Raw genomic sequence first — 27,795 nt, 5'->3', positions numbered from 1 at the left:
CAATACTTTGAAGCTCCGTAAGATCCCAGGTCCAACATATGTTAGTTGTACAGTGTATTTACAGCTAGAAACTGTTTGACAAATACCTCACAAATATTCTTGTCTAAGGCTGGAAAATGTCATACCTACATTTCTTTTGAAGCTTAAAATTTATTTTCTTTTCACACAAATACTGAGATTTTTGTATTCCAAAAGAAGTATTGTGTAATGCTAGGAACTGATTTAAACTGAACAAGGTAAATATTCAGTATTTTATTCCTGCTTCTTTTTTAAAGCGACATGCCTTGAAATATTTCAGTCATTGCTGAAGGCATACTAAATTAATCCTTTTTCCTTAGGTTTATGCCCCGTCAGCAAGCACTGCTGACTACAATAGGGATTCACCAGGTTATCCATCCTCAAAACCAGCAGCCAGCACTTTTCCTAGCTCCTTCTTCATGCAAGGTAAGATGCTACTGTCAAAGAGAAATATATTGTGCATACATTTCATGTATATATTTATTGACGTGTATTAGACACAGCATGGAATATCATCCTGTGTGCTGTTACGTTCGTTACCATTAAAATGAAGACCTGTATGGCATAGACCATTATAGCTGTGAGCATCTTGTTTTGATCCTGTAATGAAATATAATAATGAAATAACTTACTAGATTCTTATCATTTGAATTACTTTAGGCTTTCTTTTCAAAGAGTTTGTGTATATGCACATATGTTATACATCTATTAAATGCTCATAATATGCATGGTACTTTGTGAATAAATCTGTCTGTGTATGAGGGAGAAAATTTATAAACTGTATAATATTTAGAGTACACAGCATAAAGTGTGTGTATATAATATATACTCTGTATTATAGCAACTTCTAAATCTGTTTTTAAATTAACTACATAGTGTCTCTCATTTTAAAATGTTAGTTTTTACACGTTCACTATTGTATACTGTATTTCTTGCAATTACTCATAGTTATAACCCATTGAAATAAAGTTTCGGGTAACTTGTTAATTAAAAGTCCTGGAGTGAGTCAATGAAACAATCTATTTAGAAGTGTAGGACCCACATTTTGCCCTACTTAGGCAAAGATCAAAGAGCCTGAGAACCACATTCAGGCCATGATCTTGTAAACCAGTGGTTCCCAAACTTGTTCCGCCGCTTGTTCAGGGAAAGCCCCTGGTGGGCCGGGCCGGTTTGTTTACCTGCCGCGTCCTCAGGTTCGGCTGATCACGGCTCCCAGTGGCCACGGTTCGCTGCTCCAGGCCAATGGGAGCGGCTGGAAGCGGCGCGGGCCGAGGGGCGTACTGGCCGCCACTTCCAGCAGCTCCCATTGGCCTAGAGCAGTGAACCGCGGTCACTGGGGGCCGCGATCGGCCGAACCTGCAGATGCAGCAGGTAAACAAACCAGCCTGGCCTGGCAGGGGCTTTCCCTGCACAAGTGGCGGAACAAGTTTGGGAACCACTGCTGTAAACAAATATGCATCTGTGTAACTCTGATTCCATCTTGCATCACTTTTAATGTGGCACATGGTCTATACTTCACTTCCATTGAGTGACTAGACTAAGCCACTGTGATCAAAAAGGAGTATTTCATGCTGGTACCTGTAGTTGGTTCATATTACAGATAAGGAACATAAGTAAGGATGTTCATATCTGGGATTTTGGTTTCGTCCGATCACCGGGGTGCTGGAACCATTTGTATAGTGGGAGTGCTGAGAGCCATTGAACCAAACTGTAAACCCTATAGATAATGGAAATCACTTCAAGCCGGGGGGGAGGCAGCACTCCTCATTCTGGCACCTATGCCTATCACTATGTCTTACATTTAGTTTTGGGGTCATGAAGAGAAGTAGATGCCTAGCAGAGTAGCTGCGTGGCAAGCACAGTAGGAAATTGGAGTAGGTGTAGGCCCCTGACAGGCTGAGCTGTTGCCTTAAGAATAGGAAAAGATCATTCATACCATCAGGCTTGGATCTCAGCTATTTATGGAGTCAAAGGTTTGTAGGCTGCTCCACCACATCCGACTGTTAGACACAGAAAATCACCATATCAGATGCTGCTCTTTCTACTTCCCAAGCTCACTAGTTTCTGTCTTATACCTGTGTGCCCCCAGCAGGGGATTTAAGGCAGCCCCCTCAATCAGTGGTAGTACAGTGGTTCCGTATTACCCATCGAGAGAGAGGCCATTACAAAGGGAGACAGGGAAAGGAGAACGTTATCATAGAGTCCCATTCTGTCAGTTCCCTGGGAGATGATTCGTTTATGCCGCAAAGACCTATGCCTTCTCCCTGTGTTGAACCAGGAAATGAGGGCATAGGCTGAACCTGTGATCTCAAATTTAAATTGTGAAAATTCACAGAACAACCAATTCTGGAAAGTCATATAGAATTTAATAAAGGTGAGACCAAAAGAGTTCTATACAAATTAAACATCTGTAGAAATGAATGGAGAATGCTAACCTTTCTCTAATTTTTTTTAACTATCCTGTTAGAGATTTATATTAGTGATATAAATCTCTTCTAAATTGGGATTCAGAACACCTATGGAAAGGTTATTATGCTTTGTTAAATGTTATGGGACTTTTCCATTAAGAAACAAAAAACCTTGATAATTATAGATTTACTCCCAAGGATCTAGTTAAATGTAAAAAGTGTGGTTAAGTAGGCTAAGGACCCCTTTAAGTGCTTGACTTGCTTTAGGGGGTAACTTTTAAAAGTCAGAGATGCAGCCTGTATCTCATGGTATCAGAATGGAGTCACCCAGAAGGCATAGGCATTTTAGGTGCAGAAATACAAAATGGCTTGTGTATTTGCAGAGGAAGTAATACCTCTCTAAGAACCAAAACCTCTTAATGACGCACCAAATCACCTATGTGTAGGAAGTGTTGTCATTCAAAGGCTGTTAGACTACCCTTAATTCAGATTTGAACACTCAGTTCAAATCAGTTTATTTTATTTTGAAGCTCATATTTTGTCCCAGCTGAAATTTGTAGTAACTTGGGGTATATGTATTTAAGCTTGTGATAAAATGGCAGGAATAAAACTTTAGAGAAACTTTTAGCATCAGTTATGTGACTGACTTGAAATGATTAAAGATGATATTGTTATTCACTGTTGCTCAGTTCAGCTTAATTTTTTATTAAGAGCATGCTTTTATGTTAAATTTGTGTAGCCCTTAGGAGACAGAAAGACAATATACAGCATTCCTTTTATGGCTGCTGTCTTGTAATGTAAGCAATTAACCGACACAGTGATACATTGCATATGCATCAAGCCCCATTAGGACAGTTATTTTAAAGTTTACAGGAAAACAAAACAAAACAATTATATAACCAAGATTTATGGCCTTCAGAGAAGCCACATTTTCTTTCTTTTCTACAGATGGTCATCACAGCAGTGACCCATGGAGCTCCTCCAGTGGGATGAATCAGCCTGGTTATGGAGGAATGTTGGGCAATTCTTCTCATATTCCACAGTCTAGCAGCTACTGCAGCCTGCATCCACATGACCGTTTGGTAAGTTAACCTTCTAATGCATATGTGTACGTGTATGGAGAGAAAGAGAATACATAACGGCATGGTGTGGGACAGAGGTTTTATTGATACTCATTTGGGATGACCTGCATAAGTCACTCAGAGCTTTGCCACCTGAGAAGAAAGTGCCCATACCAATCTCATGTCACTAAAATGTTTTTATTGAACCACAGTGTAATCTCATGCCACATATTTAACAAATAAGTATCTCAGAAGCGGTGAATTGTACATTCCTCCATCTGCAAGGCTTGGTACATTAGTTATCATTGTCCAAACCTCTAAAACTACCTAAATAGTTTTTCTGTGGAAAATATTTCTATTATAAGGTCTTAGGTGCCTATCAGCACTGGAAGCATATAACTTATATCATTGAAAGTTGGCAGCCAATCTTCCTAACAGGTAGTATAAAACTCCTGGTTCTATCCCTGAAGAATCATAAGATATTAGAACAATAGTCCAGAACTTTACACTGTCCATTGTACATGATATACCAACATAATTCTGGAGAGGAAGTTGGGGTGGAGGATTAGGAAGAAGGAAGTTGTTTCTCATAGGTTGTTCTTTTAGATTAAGTCTCTGTGGAAATTAATTAGCTCGTGAAATGAGTGTAGATTTATATTCATCACATGGACATCACTACACATGAGATTTGGACACATGTATGCACATTATTATGTATATTACATTTTCCTCAACCTCCTTTGTATTTCTGAGTTTTTAGATAACTCTGTCTATTCCTTATTTTGCAAAAATATTTTTAAATATTTTAATAAATATTAGTGGAACACCATGCTATTCCTTCATTGCCTTGTCAACACAGAAGCAGTTTGGTAGGACTAATTCAGTCTGTGATATTTGATTAGACTAAAAAGAGAACTGCATAGACATTGTGCACAGCTTTGGGAGTATTCCCCTAACATCATGGCTGAGTTGATGCTGTGCACAAACAACACAATCCTGTCGACTCCCACTGCATTAGAAACACAAGGGAAAGTATATTGGGCAAAGCGAAATGATGAGACTGGTGAAGAGAGATGCTTTTTTCCCCCAAACGTGTAAATTATTTCAGCTACAAATAGAGAAACTTTTTTTCTAATTTTATTTCCATGTGACCATCTTAGGTTCAACTGAGACACATTATTGGGTTTAGATTCAGCTTTTACTTATCAGAGACTAGGAAAAAGGAGCCAAGGGTACAGGAGAAAAGATAGATATTGTTTTTAGGTGAACTAGGCAAAATTTTGGAGGAGTTTGGCTGTCCATAGAACTTACCATAGACTTCTTTTTAGCTAGAAAATGGTATACTTCTTATTGTAACTGAATTATCTTTGGGGGGGAGGGGGAAAACATAGGTTTAACATACAGGTTTGTGAATTTAGTTTTGTGAACTGAAAAAAGTAGTTCAAGAAGTTCACAAAACATCAAACTTTACAAGGTTAATAAATCCCTAGTTACAACCAATATAAAATAGCAGCTCAGCCATGTCTATTTAATGTTCGTAATGTGGGCACCCAAACTACCCTAACTGTTCCCTGTAGTGAAACAGTGAGAAAAAATATATAAAAAAAAATTGAATATGTCTTTCAAAAAAAAAGTTTAGTCTGATCTGGGACCATACACTATTTTTTGTTAATCATAAATGTATGGTTCTTGCATTGTGTCATTGCACGGCAGAGTTATGGTTGTTTGAGTGCCCTTGTTTCTTTCAAGTTTAACCCTAATTTTAAATCCTTGGTTGATAAGTCATGGCTTTGGGATAGTTACAACATCTTTGTAATGGTCTGTACAGTAAATCAGTGATAGGTACTCTCAACCTTAACGCCTTCTAAATGTAGTTTTTATCTGGGAATTACTGTTTGGCCTAATTGTCAGAGGTGGTGAGCACCCAGGGCTAGATTCACTATGGAAATTAGGAGTGGTGACACGCAGCCTTGAAAATCACTGCGCCTAGAAAATCACTGTGATTCAGAAAACATGGTGCCTAGAAAATTACTGTGATTCAGAAAACATGAATTAGGTTCTCAGGCTCCTTATACGATAAATGGAAGGAGATAGGCACCTCAAAATGGGAGTCACAAAAGCCAGCAGTTTAGATGACACCCCACGTAAGCTAGCCAATGGGAGATACCAAGCAGAGGGTTTCTGTCCTAAGCCCCGCCTTTTTTAGGGAGATCAGTTTGCCTAAATCAAGGCTGCAGGGAGGTGCCTCCCTCTGCTTGGGATTCTCATCAGCAAACCCTCCCTTGACACACGGGACCCAAGTCATTTTTTCAAGAAGCAGGTAGGGAAGGAGAACAATGACTTTTAGCCCAGTAGTTAGGACACTCACCAGGATGCAGGAGGCCCTCAGTTCAAGTTCCATCTTTGCCTGGGGTGGGAGAAGGCATTTGAACAGGATTCTACTACTGCTCAGGATATTCCTTCTCTTTGTCCTGTTGAAGCTGTTCCACTCTGGGTAAATTGGGGCATCCCCCGTAACTAGTCCCCCTGCTCCAGGAACTTTTTAAATAATTAATTCACAGTTCTTGTGTGGGGCCTGAACCAGCAGTGAGCTCAGAACATGCTTCATAGATTGAGCCCTGCAGGTGAGTTATTCAGAGGAGAGCCTGTTTTCCCATCACTCTAGGGCTGAGGAGTCCAGATGTCTAGAGTGAAGCGGCAGTATGTGTGGGTGCTCAGAGACAGAAACATAAAACACCTTGGGAAAATATACTGCCAAAATGTTGGTGCTGAGCTAGGTTAGGCACCTACAGTGTTCGGCCGCAGTTGAGCAGGGGCTTTGTGGATCCCAGTGGAGCATAATTCTGGGATTTAGGCACCTAAAGTGGCAGTTTAGGAGCCTAAGTCCTTTTGTGAATCTAGCCCCCCGGGGCTCCCATTGACATCAATGTGAGTTGCAGGTGCTCAGCACTTCTGAACCTTGGGTCCATATTATTTATTGTCCCACTTCTCTATATTAGTAAGATCTTCTGTGCCTAAGGTAGCGCAGGGGGGAGGCATTGGTATTTTAATTGCTGTCCTATATGATTTCTACGGGGACAAAAGTGGGAGGTCAGCACTTTTAGTATATGCAGAGACTGTTGAGGGAAGCCAGAATGGCTTCAGTTCAAGCTGTACGTATATGTAAAATCTCTTGAATTGTTCGTTACCTGGTGGTACTCCAGTGCCAATACAGACAGCACAAAAAGAATAGTTGCTGTTTATTATTTCTGCTTTCTCATGGATTATACTTTTTTTTAATAGTTGCTTAGAATGCAGAGTACAATTTCCTTATCAAATTACATACATTTTAAGGCAGATCCCATGTTTGTGCTGAAATATTTGGTAGTATCCCTTCGATGTTTTCCCCCTGAGAAATGATAAAATCTTACTTGCTGATCCATTTTTGTGTGGGTGCCATGGAACAGAACTCAGCAGGGGTCATGGCATTACTCCGATTTAGACTGTTACCTGAAACAATGACTGTTTAGTGATTTGTGAGCAAAGTGACAAACTCTCTTAACCCAAAAAGAACAGGGGGACTTGTGGCACCTTAGAGACTAACCAATTTATTTGAGCATAAGCTTTCGTGAGCTACAGCTCACTCTGAAACCTCTCTTAACCCAGGTTAACTTCAGCCAGTTGGACTATGAGTTGCCATCCTAGGCTGGTTTATGTGTGAGTCAAAGCCTGAAATCTTTATTCAGACTTTACTCAGACAAAACCCCTGTTAGATTCCATTGAAGTTCTGACTGCGTAAGGAATGTAGGTTTTGGCTGTATAACTGTATGATGTGCTTATGTCCTTATAACTTCGAGGTAGACAGAATCCAAGTATTTGGTACTTAAATATCAAAAGTACCGTAAAAATAATACAATAAAAAATAAGAGAGAGACAATTTTGTGGCCCAGATTCTATTTTTGGCCATCCTGTGCTTGGTGTAGGACCTCATGTAGGGGTAGAGTACAAAGATGGCTTTATGATACTTTTATATTCCCCTGATCCAGGGGTTGTTTTAATTTATTCCCAGCTACCCAAGGAGCCACTGCAGCAGCCAGGGATTACCAAGGCATAGTGACACCCTCTTTTTCTTAGAGCTAAAAGATAACAATGTTCTAGGGCTTGTCTGCACACACAGACCACAAATAGACCTGCCATCAATCCACCACCCATGGAGTCTTGGATAATTTGATTCACCAGCTTTATAGTGCAGCTCCAAGCAGCAGGGGTGGAGAATTTGGCTCATTAGATCAACTAGTCTATCCCGGTGATGGCTTGTTTCCATACAGAATATATTCTCATGCTTTGTCAGGTCTAGTTTTAAATATCACAAGGTAATGCGGATTCCATAACTTCCTTCAGAAGACTATTTCTCCAACTAATAGATATCACTGTCACCAAGTTTTTCCTGGTATGAGGCATACATTTTCTTTCTTAATTTCATCCTATAGTATCAAAGTTTATTAACTTTCCTGCATAGGTACCTGAGCGGAAAAAATCCTCATTCCTTTACACATGACAACAAGACCTGCTCCTTTAGATGAAATACTGTAACAATCCTGAATGAAGTGATCCAGACAGCCCGTCTTTCGTGCTTTATTATTTAAAATGTTCCACTTTTTATACTTTCTGCTACAGAGCTACCCATCACACTCCTCAGCAGACATCAATTCCAGTCTTCCTCCGATGTCCACTTTCCACCGTAGTGGTACAAATCATTACAATGCTTCTTCCTGCACGCCACCTGCTAATGGAACAGACAGTATAATGGGTGAGTTGCAGAGAGATCTGCATATGAATACGAATACAGCATTGTTTTCTTTCATTTCTCTCTCCTGGCATCTCATCTGCTTTGGTGCAGTATATCGCTACTGAACCTTTCTGTTTTAAGAGTTGTTAAAATTTATTTCCTAATATATTCGATACTTTAGAAGAAGACTTTCTTCCAATATGTGTCCAGAAAGATTATAAGTATAATAGAAGTATGATTTAAATAAATATATTGTACCTGACCTATTGCCTTCCTTACTCATAATTTTTTAATATTTTATCTCTTGGTTATTTAAGTGTCTAAATATAGCATTTAATTCTGTAAAGCACTTTGGTTTAAAGTTTGTACTGAAGACACTACACAAACTAGGCGCCTGATGCTGTTGGCTTTGAAGTCGATGGAAAGTCAAATTTTATTGAATTAAGCTCCCCCTTTAATTGCATACAGTTCCTTGTGAACTGATACTTCACTCAATATATTTTAATGTTCATCCCCTTCAATTTTTTATTTGATTTCCACACAGTGTGGTAGAAATCAGTGATGGCAGCATGTTTGTGTAATAAGAAGAGAGCCTTCTTTTCTGAAGTTACTGATATTTTTGTAACAACCTCTGTAAATTAATAGCATACATCTGTATACTTTCTTAAATATTTGGCATATTCTGGTTCAGACTTAAATACAGGAAATAAAGAAATATTGGCTTGCCTGTATCACAAAGAACAAATAAAGCTAATTAAATACTTGGTAACTAGGGAACACATAGTTTGACACATGTTTCAGATTACACACATGATTCTGTATAAAATGACTTTAAGCAGGACTAATGCAGTAAGAATGGAGGGTGAGTTCAAGTATTAACACATGGGCATCATATTTTTCAAGGTCTCTAAACAAAGGAAAAATTTAATAGTCTCTTCTTCATTTGTCACTGTCTGAGATAATTGTATCCCTTTACAGTATAGGATTTCTGTGCTCAATCTTCCCATTCCATTGAGAAGTCTTCTTTTACAATGTGTTCCTTGCTTTTTTGTGAGTGTGACATGCAAAAATCATTATCTCACAAAAAGTCTGATAGCCGCAGTTTTAATGCATGGAACGTCTGTGCCTGGTTTTGTGATAGCCTTAAAGATAACAATATAGGGGCTCAGAACATTTGGGGAATGGAATATGAATATATTTCATTTTGAGTCCAGTCTTCAGGCCCTAAGCAGACGGTTTCTGAATTGGGCACCCGTACTCACATTGACTAGTAATTTACTACTGGAGCAGGTCAAAATTTTCTAAATTTAAAAATTTCAACTAACATTTTTGATGAAAATTGAATTTTTGACTAAAGCCCTAAAAATTTGCTATAAAATATTTTCAGGCTTTTTAACCATCTTACTATGTGGCTAGTCCCATTGGGCTACCTAGCAAAATCGGATCCTCAAGGGATTTTTGTTGTGTTTAATGTCCAGCAAGTGCTTGAGTATCCCTAAAATGTATTCTTGAAGGCAAACAGAACTATTTATTGCTAGTAAATTCCATAGATCTAGAAGAGACACTTCTGTAACTAATATTATTTGTGCACCTAAGATCAGCTGTATTCAGAAGAAGACCTGTGATCTTTTTGAACAGCATTGGGTAAAAGAAATTTTCTGAATAGAATACATGACAACATTGACTAGAAGTGATGTTTAATCCTATGCGTAGTATTGCCAATGTGTTTTTCAAAGGTCCAAAGCTATGCAATTTTTAAGCAACCAGTTATTAAGATAGATTTAATATAGTATATGCAAAAGATTACTTCAGAATATTTATGTATTAATCCTCCTTGCTACTTTGACTTCTAATGATATGTTTTTATTACATGATGCATTGCAATACACAGTTTTGTAATAGAAACTTTGTGTGTGTTTCCCCTTGAGACCTCGGTTTCACAGTAATTTTGCTATTAGAGCAGCCACATAATACTGCGTTTTATTTTTTTACAAGATTGTAAAGCTTCCAGATATAGTGAAATGATAAACAGTCACATAGCTCAAGAGGAATATGAATTTTTTCCAATAATGTCAATATTTCATAGTTTGGGAAGTCCATCAACTATAAATACCGAGTTGAGCTAAGATTTCCTTCTACACAAAATCATAACTTCCATTCTACCTTCATATTAAGTGCTGTCCAGTCAAAAAGAGCATGGTTTTATAAGTTTGGATTCTAGTGTAAGAAGTCTGTATTTTTTAATGGAATGCTTTATTATAGATGTGCATCCAGTGTCCTGTCAGTTACATTGACTACATGTTCTAGATTTAATTATAGCTATTGAGATACAGGTGCCTGGGAATTTATTCAAAGAATTCAAGATTTTCAATCTGAATCACAGAAGTTAGAAATGGAAAAGAACTACTTCATCATCTTGTACATCCCACTGCCCATACAGGATTGTTCCTACAGGAGCTTGCTGAGAGGTTTCTAAGGAGTTAAGTGTAACATTGGATATATATATATACACCAGACCCTCGCTAGAACCCGGGATTTGGGATCCATGTGTGGTATCGCGTTATAGCAGGGACCATGTTAAAATGAATTGCAATTAAAGTAATTAAATTTGGGATCCATGGCCGCGACCGTGTTCTATGCGAATTCGCGCTATATAGATGCGCCTTCTAGGGAGGGTCCGGTGTATTCTTCAGAATAGTTAGGAACCCACACCATGAATCCATCCATCACTGGGATAGAAAAAGCCTTTCATATTCTCTTTATCATATTAGCAGAGGTATGTTGAGTAGAAGTATAGCTCAAAATTAGAGCAATAACATTTGTTATTCATTTTCAAATCCAGTTGTAAAGTAGAGGAGTCCTAAGCTTCCAAGCAGGCATTTTCTCCTTCATCCCACCTAAACTTGGTCACAGTATCAAAGGAGCTCTACCTCCCTCAAACAGAGAGTCAAAAGCCATGGACTATAGCATTTCCATCAATCTCTTCAGCCTCTCAGACTGCAATAGCACCAGCCTCCTACCAATCTAAGCAATGGCCTTTATTGCTGGCAGGGCAAGGAAACACCAGTGAAGTTGTGCTGTCACTTAGCAATCTATTAGCAACTTACATGCATGTTAGGGCTGCATGCTGAGATTGATATTTGTATTCAAATCAATCTAATTTGGGGAAAATAAGAACTGGCTCAATTTTTTGTCCATCATGCTAACTGAATCTAACCCTTTATTCAGGTTCAGAGTCATTTAACTATTTCAGCCAGTGAAGCCCAGACAACAAATATTTCAAACAAACCATCCTCCTCTAAAGTTCAGGGAGAGCCTCGTACCATCCTCGGGTCTCAGGTGTCCAGAATGCCTTCATCCTCTGGGCCTATTAATGATTATAGAGACCTAGCAACAGCAGTAACACTAAACACTAAAATTAAAAGCTTTGTGAAGGTACTTGTGCTTTCCATCATACATCATTCCTCCTCCTTGTCATTCTGCTACCTTTACATCCATGTTTCTAACCCTGTACTGACCATCCCAATCTGATTTGACTAAGGCTACATGTGCACTACAAACTAGGGGTGGGATTCCCCTGCTGGTGTACCCCTACTTGTGTAGCTCATAACTACGCTGCTGTTTATACTCATGCAAGCTTGATGAGAGGTAGTGTATAGATACGTGAGCAGGGGAATCCTTGTCTGGCTATGCCAAAAGAAGGACAGGAGACATTTGACGTGATGGTTTAATCAGGCTGCAATGTTGTTATTAGATGTCTGGGACTACCCGGCAGATAAAAGTGTGCAGTACAGGTAACCCCGTGTTTATTCTGTAATTACCAAAAGGGCTTTTACCAGCTCCCCCTCTTTTTCCATCCAGGTCCCTCAAGCAAATCCATTGCTGGGACTATACCATACCTCAGGGGCTCCCACCAGCTTCCGCTCTTTTTCCCTCCAGATCCCTCCAACAAATCCATTGCTGGGACCTTACCGTCCATCACCAGCCGCCTCGTAGGAGGGTTAAGGTGGGCTATTAGAATGGGGGGTTGGCTCCTTGCCATACCAATCATAGGAATCCCCAACTGGCCCCGGTTCGTTCCTTAAATGAACACTTCTTTCTTAAGTCCTTCTGCTTTAGTCTTGGTCCATGTAAAAAGGAAGGTTTTAGATGCCGAGCTGCCCTTTTAAACCCTGCATTCCCAGGGGATGAGTCAGCAACCACGCTGTCCCCTTTTTGCAGCAGTTTTCATCTCTCTCCCCCCGCCCCTGCCAAACACCCACGCCCCGTTTAAATGTGCAGGGCGATCACACACCTAGTTCACAGCGTGGATGTAGCCTAAATATACGAGAGAGTGTGTGTTTTGGGCACTCTCAGGTATACACTGGTACTACCAATAAATACGAGCATTAATTTAAGTTCCAATGAATATTAGAAAAATGAATGCACTCTAAAGCTTGTACACTCATCAAGATGGACTTGGAGGTGTAAGGATGAAAACAGGGGCATAAGGATAAGCATTCCCTGTCTTCTTCCCCCTGCTTTCCCATTTAGAGCAGGAGCTTGTCTTATTTGTATGAGGTGCTTTGTTTTGTTTTGTTTTCTAACAGAAAGCATTCTTGACCGAGTGTGGTTTTATTCAGCTAGATTAGGGCAGTACTTTTAGTTTTGGATCCACATATAAATGAATCAGCCCCAGTGTTTGTTTCCCAAAATGTCTGGGAAAACACATTCTTAGGGGAATTTTTCTTGTGACTCCACCCCAAAGCATAGCCCTGGTGCACCTCCTTATTTTTCATATAGCGTTCTTCTGTGTAGGGCACCACTTAAGATACCAGTGGTGGTTCTTTACAAAAGTTGGAGTTACATTCCAGTTGTTTAAGCATCCCAATTTCATTGCATAACAAAACAAAAAAGCCTACCTCATGTATATCTTCAGTGTGTAATTAATTATATGTAATATATTAAATTGTTAATAATTACTTTATATTTTAATGAATGAAAAAGGAGTAAGTTAGTTATATTTTAATGAATGAAAAAGGAGTAAAGAGAAAGAACAATAATGCAGGTCACCTGCTTATCTGGGATGCCATGAGTTAACTGCTCCTTTCCTCTTGTACAGTTTGGTGTCTGTCCTACATCTAGAGATTGTCAAAACAATCTCTGTGGGCTTGGTCCTTTTACCCCTGAAGTCCATGGGGCTCAGTGTGCTAAGCAGACCCCCAGCTGCTGTCAGACCATAGACCATACTGAACCTCTTATTAGGACCTTATGTACTCCTAAAGAAAATTAGCCATATCTGTTTTCACTTACTCCCTTAAGACTAGAGATCTTCTTGTCACCCACAATTTTCAGTCAGCACTTACATCATCATAACAGCTAAACAAAAGATTAGTTTACATTTAAATAAAATACTAATTTATTTGAGAAATAGAAAGAAATACACAATAGGCCCATTTATTTAGAGTAATCTCAGGCCTGGTCTACACCTAACACTTAGGTCAACTTAGTTACGTTTCTCAGGTGTGTGAATTTTGCACACCGCTGAGCAATGTAGTTAAACCAACATAAACCCTATATTAGACACCACTAGGGTGACAGGGGAGTTCTTCTGTCGACCTAGGTACCACCTGTCAAAGATTTACTACAGTGGGGGAAAAAACCCTTCCATCACTGTAGCGAGTGTCTATACTACAGCAATGTAGCTACCAGGCTACAGTTGTTCCACTGTAGCACTTGTAGTGTACACACATCACATTTACTCTCAGACTATGAAATCTTCTCTTTCAGGAACAGATCCGAGTTCAAAGTCTGGATGTGTCCAGTTTGATCTCTAGGGCAGAGTTATCTGTCAGTTCCCTTAGCTTGTTCACTTTCTCTACTCTCTCTCACAGCTGCTAGTCTTCAAAGTTCTTGCATGCAGTGTATAGCGGGAATTCCTTTGTTCTTAGCAATAAGTAGTGTAATATTGGGAACTTTGTCAGAGTTTTGTATCTGTATATGCAACCTTAATCTGAATCACTGGGTTAAATTCTCCTAAAGAATCTGAATAGTATATTGTGACTCTGAGTAACTGCTCTCCTTATATGCAAACGGTTCTTTGCGGTTAACAAATGGGATTTCTACACATGGGGAGACAGCAAACTATTGGAGTTCATATTCTCTGTGAAGATCTGAAACAAGAGTTTCTCATTGCCTTTTTTTGAAATAGAGAAACACTTTCTTTAAAACAAAAAAATCCAGAAAGAAAGTACAGAGTATTTAGGTTTTGATTTGTTTTATAGTTCACTTTCTGAAATATGTGACTCAGTGTCTAGATGTCTAGATGTCTGAAATTATTCAAGTTACAAACTTTTAGGTTAGAATTTACAGCATTTACATTATATTACTTAAACATTTATCTCTAATTAACACCAGGTCTTCTATTTCTTTGACTTTACATTTTTTGTTATTATCTGTGAGTGTAAAAACTTCCTACTTTCCACTGTGATTCAGAGGAATAAATCATAAAACTTTGTATTTTTTGCAGACCTAATTTCAAACTAAGCTGAGATCACAAATAAACTACTGTTGGCCTATAAGCTTACTTTTCCCATGTACAATAATGTGTAAAAATATTACCAAAAAATAAAGCAAGCAAGGATGTATGTGCAAGCAACACTATAGAAACATTTCTAAATTAATTTAATCTAAATCTCCTTCAGCTGAAGACATTAGCCCTTGAAAAGGGATTTAACATTGGGGAAAACATTCAGATATATCTGAGTTAACGATAAAACTGTTGACATTTCATGTGTATTTCTTACCTTTTTTGGAACACTTGCTAATTACCAGAGCTGTATTTTTTGGTACTGCAGTGATAGAGGCAGAGCTGTCACTATGCTCTTATACACTGAGATACAGAGCAGTTCCTTCTCACTTGATATTCGCTTACCTAGTCAAGTTAAAATATACAAGCTATGATATTCCCACTTTAATTATACCTTCCATGTTGCAAAAGGAAAATAGACTCAAAATACTGTTCTTGTTCACACCAAGTACTCTTTTTTTCCTGGAAGTGATTTCAGTACAGAAAGAGGTTCAGCCTCTTGGTGGCAGAAACAACTCCTCTGATGATAGAGGGAACCATGTAGAGTGCTTTCAAGTTTTGTAGTGGAGTCAGGTAACATGAGAAAGAAGTAAGTATCAACATTTTTCATTGGAGCGCTTGTGCCTCCAGTTGGGTAGAGGAGATCTTTTTCTGGTGGAGAAGCTGCACTTCATAAGGGAGATTAGGCATCACAAATTGGGGCTGATGCTCGTGTTTGATGCAGGAAGACTTCCCTTTTGTGATCTTGCTGCTAATGGGAGGGTGAAAAGATCCATCCTCTGTTGCCCCACAAAACCTAGGCTACAGCAGATTGCTGATGGTACACAATATCCAATGCATATCTAGTTTAAAATGAAGGTTTACTCCTCTAATGCCCTTCTGTACCTCTTATTTACTCCTTCAGGGAAGTCATGATTATGGCATATTTACTCATGATGCAATCATCATGATCAGTTTTTGTCATGCCACAGTTGTTTCCCTAGGTGTGAGCTTTGACGTCATAAATACATGTTGATGACTTCACTGAATAAGCAAGCAACGGGAGTGAGTGTGAGGCAAAGTTCCAAAAATTTGCAATGCTATCTCTGTTTTGTTTAAATATCCCCTTTTTCTCACGTTTCCTCTAATATGAAAGTTTATCTTTAACCATCAGATTTATGTATGGTGCATGAGTTTTAAATTGCTCTATAGTGTTTTTAAGAGGATTTCTTACTCTGCTGCTTTACTGATAGTTGCCCACCTTTCATAGTAGAGCAGTGTAGATGCAAACACATTTCAACTATTGCAAATACTTAGAGTTTTAGAACTTGTGCTACCTATTTTATCTATCTGGTATAATGACTAAATGCATATCCCATACATTTTCAGTACAAGTCTGTAAGTTCCCTTCCATTATGTGGGATGAGGGGAACCAATGGACATGAAACTGAGCAGAGGATGCATGAGGAAAGCAGTGTCTCTACATCATGTAGCCTATGAAAGTCCCTCTAGTGGTATGACACACCACTAGAGATCTGTGAGATTGAAAAGGATGGCACTGGAGGGATCCTTTGTAGCATGATCACCTTCTAACCTGATAGAATTCCAATGGGAAGTTTGTGCTGAAGTTAATGCTAGAGAGGCTAGGGTGCAGGCATGATGGCAGAGCCAATGACGATAGAACTGAGGTAACCATTACTCCTGGGGAAATTCTGCAGCACTGCGGCGCAGCAGAAAAATACCCCCAACCCCCGCAGATTCCTTTTGCTTCCTTGCAGAAAATGGCTTCTGTGGGGAAGCAAAGAGAAGCTGCACCAGTACTCCCTCAGCAGCTCAGATGCGTCCTTTGGGCAGCTGGGAGGAGAGGTAAATCACTGGGGGGAGGACAGAGATGGAGTTCCCCCTCCCCCTTCCCTGCACAGAACAGCCGGGGCTGGGCATGCTATGTGGGTGGAGCAGCGTTATGAGGCAGTGAATGAGGCTGTTTGCAGAAACGCTGCTTAATTTGTTGCAGAAGTTGGAAGATATGTAGCGAATGAGGGAGTGAAGAAAATGTCTGATGTCACAGTTAAGGCAGTTGAATGCAGCTCTGAAGAATTGGATTCTGTTCTTGCCCATGCCACATAGTTCCTATGTGATGCTAGTCCACTCACTTAAATCAGATTTTCCACAGTGGTCATTAATTGTGTGTTCCTTATTTTCTGGGTCTGATTTTTAGAAGTGCTGAGCACTCACAGCTGTTGTTAAAGTACACTGACTTTCAGAGTTTTGTTTTGAACATATGTGCCGTATAATGCTAAGTACACTGAAAACGCAGGTACTTTTGACTTTTATCTCTCTGTTCCTCAGTTCCTCTTCTGTAAAATGGGGATAATACTCCCTCATCTCACAGGAGCATTGTAAAAATAAATTTATTAGTATGTGTGAAGCATTCTGATATTGCAGTGATGAATGCCATAGAAAATCCCACGAGGAAATTAATAATTCTTTCTTCAGAGCAAGATCTAATAGCCTGCAGTAAACAAGGCAAAGGGCCACACATTGAATGAAGAGAAAACAAAATCAGTAGCTGCTCGTTAAGTGAGTAATGTCCAGCCTGTGCACTGAATGAGGCAGAAATACTGTGGAAAAAATAGTACGTGATCATGTAATTAAAGACTGTTATCATAATACATATGCATTAAGGGGCCAAATTACAGTTGCACAGGCAACCTTAATTCAGGAATTTCCTAGCTTCTGAGTGCTTGATTTTGCAACCATAATGTTTTTAATGCAGTTGTTTTGCATGTAATGTGTATATACAGCATTTATACTTTTTTAAGAAGTGCTTTGGGATTCTTGAAGAAGAAAGGTGCTGTGAAGTGCCATAATGTATTTGTTTGAAATGATTTAGAATGTAAATATGGTAAGCTTTCATTGGTAGAAAATATGATTCTTTATTAGAGGGTAAAGAAAAGCAGCCATTTTTGAGCACAAGGCTGCATATTACATAGGCTTATCTGGTTATGAACGTCATATCTTTGACTATTCTTTACCATTGACTGCCATTCATTGAGAAAACATAAAGCCGTATGGTCAAGTAGTATCAAATATGCAGTATATTTTAAAACCCCCAAAGATGTCAAGTTTATATTTTGTCACCAAAATCGTAATATGAATATGTTTGATATCTACCTTAGCAAACAAATTGATGGCAATTAAAGATTAATGTGATGTAATTAGCATTATAATGCAATTAAATTATGACTAAGTGGACCAGGAATAGAAAACTCAGATGTCTCACAGCCTGTTTTTACACTCAATCTTTTGTTTTTCAGCAAACAGAGGAAGTGGGGCAGCAGGCAGCTCACAGACTGGTGATGCACTGGGGAAAGCACTTGCCTCTGTAAGGAAATATTTACTTTGGTTTACACATTTACCATTTTTGAAGTGTGAACTTTAATCAGCAATGGATGCCTGGATTTTAAGAAGATGAACAGCAAACAGGAGAGATTCGATCTCAGAGGTCATCAGCTTTGAGTTACTATCAGTTGAAATATTTAATGATCAATGTGAAATTATGTTTAAAAAAAGTTTTAGAGTTAATTTTATAACAGAAAAGAAATTAATGACTGGAAATCTTATACCATTCTTGGGCACTTAATGACTAGGAGCCATGTCCTTCAATCTTTCACACTCTTCACTTATCAAAAACAATGGGAGGGAGGTTGTCTAAAAATCAGTGGTAGATTTAGTTCTGTGTTATCAAATGATCTGTAAACAGAATTCATCTAGATTTTCTTTTGCTTTCAGATTTTATATTTTCCACCCTAGTTTCCATCTATTCCATTACAGTGGTCGCCATTAAAAAGCCAGCATTAACCAGCAGCTGCCTCACAGTGGTCCCTGAGGTATATGGCACATTTCCTGTTCTAAGTAAAGGGAAATAGTGATGCACCTCTGTTATCACTGTGCAGTTACTGTTGCATGTGTTGACTTTCTAATAAGGACCAATGTAAATTATTTTCTGGGCAGAGTGGGTTCCACTGAGTTCTCATGAGAGTTAATTTTTTTGCATATTCTGCAGATGTTTCATTAAAAAGACGAAAAAATAAGACAATAGGTTGCCCGGAATGACAGATATAGTACAGAATCCACTTTTAAATGATTCCTGGTATATGGCATACATGATTAACAGGGGCAATCCCCATTGTGCAAATTCAGTGTACTGCATATCACTGACTCTAAGCAGCAGTTAAATGGCACACCCCACCCATTCAAGTCGCACACCTGGTCTTGTCTTATCATAGTTATTGACAAGTGGTCTTTGGTGTTTGCTGTTATAAATTACCCACTGTGCAGCTATGCTGTTCGTTGTTCCCTTTGATCTATTTGGGCTGCTAAAGGATTTAATTTTACATAGTATAATTTTCAGAAATGTAAGGCTTTGTACAATGCTCATTCTTAAAGCAATCTGTGAAATAAAAACGTACACTCCCACCATCATGTACCTTAAAGAGCCTGTGGCAATCAGAACCATCTCTTAATTGGCAAGTGTCTGTTTCCATCAAGATGTCCCAGTTAAGAGAATTCTAGTGTTTGGCTTCCTACATCTAATACAGTTTTGTCTTTATTTAAAAAAAAGTTAAGATGAAAGTAATAGGCTTTATAACCTGTCCTGCTTTCATTTAAATGGACTGAATGCATAAGAATTCCATATTTCTTTCTGCATCAGTTTGTGATGGCTTTAGATTAATTCTTTATCATCTTTTAAAGATCTATTCTCCAGATCACACCAACAACAGCTTTTCATCAAATCCTTCAACTCCTGTTGGTTCTCCCCCTTCTCTCTCAGGTATTGTTATTACAATTCTATTTTACTGAACATTTCAACATATTTTTGGTAGGAGGTATTTAAATAAACTCCTGCTGTAACTGGATGCGTGATTTACATCCAGACAATAGCATCAGGCTATTTTCTTATAAATACAGCGCCCATACAGGCCAACTATTGTACTCACTGAGACGAATGGAAATACTTTATAAAAGACATATTTTGGTCAACACGAAGAGAGGGTCATAATGACTTTTAAATAGATGCCTTTACCTGCTCCAAAAAAAGCAGTGTTAATAGACACCCATATTCTGTCCCCAGGCAACCCCCATAAACCCTTGTGCAGATTGTTCCTAATGTTCCGAGAGAGGGTAGACATGTGTAAGGATTTAGATGACACCTCCTAGCTCACAGGCCAGGCCACTTCGTGAAAGGAGTTGCCAAGATTTTACACAGTAGCCTTTCTGTACCTTTTGGGGGAACCATATTCCCTCAGTCATTCTATTTGCCATGAGTTTTCTCTCAGGGTATGTCTGCCCAGCAAAGAAAAACCAGAGGCTGACCCATGCCAGCTGACTCGAGCTTATGCAGCATGGCTGCAGTGCTGTTTCATTATTGTGTAGACTTCCAGGCTCAGTCTGGAGCTCGGGCTCTAGGACCCTTTGTGTTGGGAGAGTCCCAGAGCTCAGGCTCGAGCCCGAGTCTAGACGGATATGAAACAGCCCCACAAGCCCAAGTTAGCTGGCACAGGCCAGCTGCAGGTTTTTCTTTGTTGTGTAGACAAAGACCTCAGGGTCCTAAGCAAAGTGCCTGCCAGAACTTGGCCTGTGCAAAGAACCATAGTAAGCTTAACTCATTTATAGTACATGGTGATATTGAGGATGTCCTTATTCTAAAGATACAGATATTTTGATGGTATAGTTTTATTTCTAAATAACCCTAGTAGCTGAATTTTCAGTGTGGGAGGCGTATACTAGCACTAGTGAAGGGCTAAGCTGAAAAGGTTCAGAGGTAGTTAAGTTCTAATGAGCATCAGAAATTGTAGACACCTATATGAAGCTAATTCAGATTATATGAACCTTTGAGACTTTCCCACAAGAGCCTTAAATACTCCCTCACCATATAACTATCTGAGAGGCTCTTGATCTAACCTACCTATGTTAGCTTCTTGGGGGAGTCAGCACTGGATCTGTTTCAGTGCTGACCAGGCATCGTGCTGCCCCCTCTGGTTCTGTGAGACCAAGGAATTCATATGGGAGGGTCCTGTCAATCTCACTTAGACATGTTAAAAGACACTGTAGTTTATACTCCTGAGTGTAGCACAGTATTGTTAAATCCTGGAGTAAGAATGATCTGTCCCTCAAGGAGATTATCCCTTTCTCCAGAACTGCTAGATCTTATATGCTCTGAGGTTTCACAGTGCTTCAACAATCTTGGAGGCACAAACCCCAAAGTACTTTTTGAAGAGACAAGATTCCAGTGAAAGGGTTAATGGGAGTGAGAAGTGGGCTGGCCAGCCAACAACTGAAGGCAAGCTTTGTCTGAAGAAAGTTAGCAGGTCCCCAAACTTTTCCTTGAAGAGAAAAGTTCCACTGGAGAGGGGTAGGAAGCCCTTCCTCAAGAACACCTGCCATTGAAAGTGAGGTATTGTGGTTGTGGTAATATTAATCAAACATGTCCCCCAAAAATGCACCAAGGGGGAGGGGGGACTGCTGCCTTTCTCCAACATCAGGCCTTCTTTGGGGATTGGCTAGCTCCTTGACCAGCCCCCTCCCCATCCTGGAGTAAGACCCAATGAAGGGTTTAGGAGGACAACAGACAGTCCTTATTTGTCTGAACCAGTCCCTGTCCATAGACGGTGCCCTATGTGATACATTTCTTTTAGGGGGCTTTACCATCATTTCCGTCTTGTACTATAAAGAAAAGATTTGAGTTGAAGTTGAGGAAAGCAACCAAATGTTAAGCAATATAGATTGAATTTCTTTCCAGAAAGTTTACTTGATAAATAGAGAGATCCAAGTGTCAAAGTCAACACAAATAAGTGACATATATTCAAAGGAGAACTGAACTGTTTATGCTTCACGATATAGTGGGCCAGTCAGAAACAATATGAAAGTCCTGATTGTCTTTCATTGTCCTATTCAATGATGTGGCAAAGTCACAAGTTAAAGACAGTGAAAATCTATGGAGACCAGAATTCGGTAGCGAATGTGCCAGATATAATCAAATTTAACACCATTTTGTCAATATGGCATACTGAGAGGCTAGAAAAGGCCACAAGATCAATCTAAGGTTTAGAAGGCCTGCCCTTCTAAACCCAGAAAATGCCACTTAACTTCAGTTTTAAGATTAAAACCCTAATAGCTCCACCTTGAATTCCCAGCCTTGTTTCATAAGAGCATTCAAAAGATTATATGTTTCAGACAAAAAAGAACTAATAATACAAACGATCTGATCATAGTGCCATAAACACAATCTTCTGGGGAACGTATTTGAACCAATATTTCTGTCCTCAAGTCTATTGTGCCCCTTTAATAGTGACACATCTTTGTTTAAAAGAAATGATATTGCAAAAGTTGAGACCTTATATATTTCACACTTAAACCTTCAGCAGAAACAGATTTGCTTCAACAGATGTAAACTAATATAAACCAAGAGTTTTGCTGTTAGCTCCTTTTAAGTTCTGTAAGTGCAAAATAATATCATCTGCCTTAAGAAAGTGCAAATCTTAGCAGTTAAATGAGAGCATCTGTAGAATGACAAGTTGTAACTGAATTTAGAGTTAGATATTCGTACAGTGCTATTGTTTTTTAATCCTGTTTCTTAAAAAAAAAAAAAAAACCAAATCCATTAGTTTGGTGATTGAATGATTTGTTCAGTGGCATCAAATATGTCTTGAACCACAGCTAGGATAATGGGCTAGTATGTGCTGGATTTACATAGAAGTCTAGCAATCCCCTCTTAGCACTTCTGAAAATGCTACTTCTCCTTTTACTAGTGAGACATTTCCTTCTGCTGGAGCCTTTCTTAGGTACAGCTGCCGAATCAATAAAAACCTCTATGTTAGGAATCAGCCTGGGGCAACTTTGTGGCCTGCGTCTCCGTGCTTTGCTACAAAAATTCCTTTTTTTTTTCATCCATGTATATTTTGGAAGTTGTCCATATGTCTGCCCTATAGTCTATCTGGAAAACAGCATTTACATGTCTACAAAACCGTCCAGAAAGTTTGAAAGACATTTTTGTTTGCATAGTTCTAATGGTAATTCCCATTTTACTATTAGCAGGCACAGCTGTTTGGTCTAGAAATGGAGGGCAAGCATCATCATCTCCCAATTATGAAGGTCCCTTACACTCTTTGGTATGTTTTGATTAGAGACCTCCTCTGCCTCAGTATTTTCCATGCTGTTCTTTCCATTTCTCATCCACACTTCTCACACAGGTTTGCATTTTGTTAGTGATTACTGTGCCCTTGGATGTTTACACTATTTGATTGTTGCTAAGTTAGTAACGTGAGGGCCCAATCCTTTGATTTGTGATATTTTGATATTAACTGTTATTGACTAGGATGTCGTGTTTGATAATGTATTGTTGAAACATTCCAGAATGAAAAAAGTTAATTACAAAAGGAGGGATTTGTTTACAGCCAGGAGGGATTGCTTGAAGGGATATCAGGGAGAAAAGTAAGTGGTTTCTATGAAGTAGGACAGGGTGTGAGTGTTATGAATCAGGTTACTTTTATTTACGGTGGGAAAGTGCAGTAGAGGGCTAAATAATACTTTTGGATTCTATGTGATGTGTTTCCAAGTATTGTAGGCTTAATATGATGGATGAATTGGCAAGAATTGGGTGGTAATTATGGCTAGCACTAGAGAGAGGATAATAAATAAATAAATAAATAAATAAATAAATAAGATGTTTTATATGGAGAGATTAGATAAGAGTTGGGGGCCAGCTGGAAACATATTAGGGACAAATGGGCAAGGTTTTTAAAAAGTCTAGATTATTTATCCCATTCTTTTCTGTTTGTTGTCTGTCTAGATAGTAAGGAAAGAGTTGTCTCATTATATTTCTTTTAAACATCTAGTACCTTTTGGGTGCTATATAAATAATGCTAAAGATCAAAAACGTCTCAGTATTAAAAAGCAGAGCATTTCTGAAGGCAAAATAAATAATCATCTAATACTGAATCATGGAAAAGTCCATCTGACTTCAATGGGAAGTTTCCCTTAGTCAGGAATTAGCAAGGACTGCAATATCTGGCCCGATACAAATATGTGTATCATGATTCATTGCCGGATGCTTTCTAGCTTATCGCAGTTTGCTGTGGTGTGTAGTTGTGTGTATAGAGTGGCAGTGTTTTTGTAATCTGTATGCTCCAGAGATCTGAAATGAGTGAAGAATTATTTTTGTAGCAATAAAGTTAACCAGTGATTTGGGGCTGGCCCATTCACCTTCCCCTCCCATATCTTGTTGAAGAACAAGAAATCTGAGGCATCCACTTATCAGATATGACGTGCCAGAGGAGACAGTGTGACCTAGTAGTAATGTGAAGAGGGGATTTGAATTCTATCCCTAACTCTGTCACTGATGCTCTGTGACCTTGGGCAAATAGTTCACCATGTGTGCCTCAGTTTCCTCTTTGTAAAATGAGGATAATAATCCTTATCTTTGTAATATTGTATGGACTCCTTGCATGAAGGACACTATACAGCAAAATACAATGTATTATTTCTGAGTCCATCGCTTCTCCTCTTCCTATATTTGCCAACAACATGGCACTATTTTTCTAAAAGAAAGGTGATATTGGAAGGAAGTTATCCAGTAAAGCAGCAATCAGATTTCTTTAAAGTCAACATTGCTGCTGTTTATGGTTCAGATTTAGGGAGAATTCTAGTGGTAGCATGGGCAGCTCCCTCTCCTCCTGGAGGGAGGTTGAGTATAAAGTTTTGTTTTAGAGAGGGATGAGTTACGCTAGAACAAATGCTGCCGCCACTAACAGTTCAGTACCTCTCTGTTTTGTGATCTTTTACACGTCTCATACAGGCTGCAGAGCTCTAAACTTGTAAGGAGGTGTATTTATTAGTGCTCTTACCAGCAATGCTTTAAAAGTAGTTTTAGGATTCACAGTTATAGGGAACATTTCAGCAATTGTGGAGATGGGACTATATGGCTTTAACAGGTTCTTTCTAACTTTTTGTTCGTAATTCTTTGATTACATAGGGAGAATAGGCCTTGTCAGAGAGTGATATAAGTTAGATGTATATTCTTTTTGCTTAAAGTAACACTAAAACTTTTCAAAAATCACAGAGGGCAACATATGTACAGTAATGATTATGTTCATGAGGAATCATTGAACCTGTTTTGCCCATGAAAATGAAAGCTGTGCTTGTGTTAAATTCTTTCTAATTCCCTAGAATGCTAGTTTAATTATTTCCCTAAGAAAAAAAAAATCACTTTTGTTAAAAAGGGGAAGAAATAAAAGGAACTGTTTTCAGTTACACATCCTCCCCCCCCACACACACACACACATACGCCAACTTGCAGTACAGTATGTGGCATACCTAATCTGTGTGTGTTTTGTCTCAAATGTTAAATGGCCCTTCACATTTGCTGATGGTTCTCTTGATTTGTTTTTCATAAACAAACAGCAAAGCCGGATTGAAGACCGTTTGGAAAGACTGGACGATGCTATTCATGTTCTCCGGAACCACGCAGTGGGGCCTTCAACAGCCATGCCTGGTAGTCATAGCGACATGCATGGATTAATAGGGCCTTCTCACAATGGAGCAATGGGAGGTCTTGGGTCAGGATATGGGACAGGCCTTCTTTCAGCCAATAGACATTCACTAATGGTAAGCTATGGAGATTAAATGACAGTGCAGGTTTAAAAACAGTCTAGTAATTAGAATTTCTGAACTGGTTTGCAGGCTTTTAAATGTTATTATCAGTCTTTCTACTTGTGCTAATGCTGCAGATATTATCATGTTTATGAAAAAAATATCAAATTAATTTGTGCGAGGTTTTATAGTACTACGAGACATTTTTAAACGTACACTGTATATGTTTGCAGCACATATTATGTTTATTGTGTACATTTTGCTCATGACAGTAAAAACTATATTCTTTGATGTGTTTTAAGACTAACTGATGTGAGGCTGCCATTGAGAAAAAGCTGCTGTCCTGTGGCATCCAGCCTCATTAAAGATCCTTTCTAAAATAGTCTGAATTGTTTGAAAGATTTAGTTGGCTGACAAGTGTATGAATAGTATACCATCTTTCTCCTATCCATTAGCCAATAAGTATATCGGAGAGGAATCTTCAAGGTTTTTTCCTTTACTACTCTTTGCCTTTCCATTTCAATTTGAGTGAGTATAAATGCACTGCTTTTTTTAGGACTTTGCACAAATCCTGAATTCTCTCTCTTCCCTTTTTATTTTCCTATTCCTTTTTAAAGAAAAACAACTATGTTTAGCGTGAAACTTCTGCTCAAGACCCATCCTCCTAGGAATCTGGCTGCAGCTATAGGCCCCAATTCAGAAATGCATCCTGTAGCCTTATCTGTAGTTATAGGTTACTTAACTAATTACTCATCCCAATAGGAGGGTTTTCACCTACTTAAATTGTGAGAGTTCTGTCCAAGATCAACAATAGCAGAGAGGTTAGGGTTAGAAAGGGGGCCCTCATAGTGCACAAAAGGGACAACACAGTGCTCTTTTTGTAATAATTACTTTTATTAGCCATCCAAACAACAATACACACATTGCAGTCTGGTGAAAGAGAACACAATGGAACATCTAGTATTTGCATTACTCACACTATCCCTTGAGGAGAAACCCAAAGTATCAGTCATAATCGTCCTCATCGTCACCAGTGGATGTCTTCCTGGCATCGCCGCAGGGCAAGTAGGCCAGGATACAGCTTTTATAATGTGTTATGCTGATCCTCACTATGCTTAATGCATATTCAGTATGGGTTTCAGACCCTTTTCTTTATCGGTATTTCCTCACCCAGCTATCGTTGGCATGCCCTTCTTGTGTTGGTTACGAGGCCTTTTACATCAAGCTTATTAAGGCATATGTCAATTACATGTCATGGCGTTCTTGTTGTCTGCTGATGTTCCTAATTTAAAATATCTAAAGCTGGTATAAACTGGCATTTTGTGGTTACCTGTGAGCGGTTTAGCAACGCTGACTTATCACTCTATTTTTTGTGACCTTTTGCGATATGGGGTTGTTTATGAGTTTGTTACTTATGTCCCATCTTTAGGTCTTAATTAGTTTGGTTAAACTATTGTTTTTACAGGCTTAAGACCTGTAGGCTTTGGCATTACTGTCGTAATCCATACCTGTGCCCTATTTGGCATATGCCCATATATCTGTAGCAACATAGATGGCTACAATTCATATATAAGATAACACTTAAGCAATGGGAATTAAGTACATGCTTAAGTATGTGCTAACATGCTTTTTGTGAATTGGGATCATATGTGATCACTAGTGGCTTTCACATTGGATTAAATATCCCACATCAGAGTATCAGGCCTTCTCTATACTTGGAGAATACCATACTTGTCCAGCTTACTGAGGGCCTCATTCTACGAGTTTTTGTCATGTTGAGTAGTACTTTCTCACATGAGTGATCTCACAGTATAGTTACATGCATGAATAAATACCACTTAGCATTATCATTGCAGAATTTTCCTAATTTTCCTGTTATAGTTTCTGATTTTTCTCTTTTGAGGGCAATGTCTTCTTATGCTATATATTTTTTTGATGATGGGCGTCTGGCACCTTACAAAGGAAAATATCTTGTAGTTCCTGTGCCTCTGTAAAGAAAAATCATGCCTCTCTGATCTGTTTGATTTCTCTGAAAATGTCAACAAAATAGTAGACAAAGGAGAAGAAGCTGATGTGCATATTTGGAGCTGCAAAAACCCAAAACAAATTCTTCACAAGACTCTATGAAAGAAATTAAGTAATCATACAGTGAACTCATAGATTAGAAACTGGATCAGAAACAGCAAATGAGGAGTAGGATTAAATGGCCAATTTTCAACATGATTAAAGGATAAAACTTATGGTACCCCAACATTCCATTCTAGGAGTAATGTTCTGTATCACTGATCTGGAAAAGGGGCAGATGTCGTTTGCAGATGATTCAAATTATTTAGGTTAGTCAAG

General features: G+C 38.8%; 1 protein-coding gene across 24 annotated transcripts in view; it reads left to right on the top strand.

Moving 5' to 3' along the window:
- Positions 1-27,795, top strand: part of TCF4 (transcription factor 4) — a 315,197-nt gene that overhangs the window by 261,318 nt on the left and 26,084 nt on the right. For 22 of the 24 annotated variants that reach the window (XM_043546602.1, XM_037902556.2, XM_037902559.2 and 19 more), the window contains 7 exons: positions 339-444; positions 3,375-3,508; positions 8,144-8,276; positions 18,120-18,187; positions 19,558-19,636; positions 22,897-22,973; positions 25,264-25,467. In XM_043546602.1, coding sequence (XP_043402537.1) covers positions 339-444; positions 3,375-3,508; positions 8,144-8,276; positions 18,120-18,187; positions 19,558-19,636; positions 22,897-22,973; positions 25,264-25,467 — 801 coding nt within the window. The remainder of the gene's footprint in view (positions 1-338; positions 445-3,374; positions 3,509-8,143; positions 8,277-18,119; positions 18,188-19,557; positions 19,637-22,896; positions 22,974-25,263; positions 25,468-27,795) is intronic. The other 2 variants (XM_043546604.1, XM_037902563.2) reach the window with 1 other exon arrangement.

The sequence above is a fragment of the Chelonia mydas genome, chromosome 5, assembly GCF_015237465.2.
Source record: "Chelonia mydas isolate rCheMyd1 chromosome 5, rCheMyd1.pri.v2, whole genome shotgun sequence".
NCBI lineage: Eukaryota > Metazoa > Chordata > Testudines > Cheloniidae > Chelonia > Chelonia mydas.
Note: the sequence above shows the minus strand (reverse complement) of the source record. Positions and strands in the feature narration are given on the sequence as shown.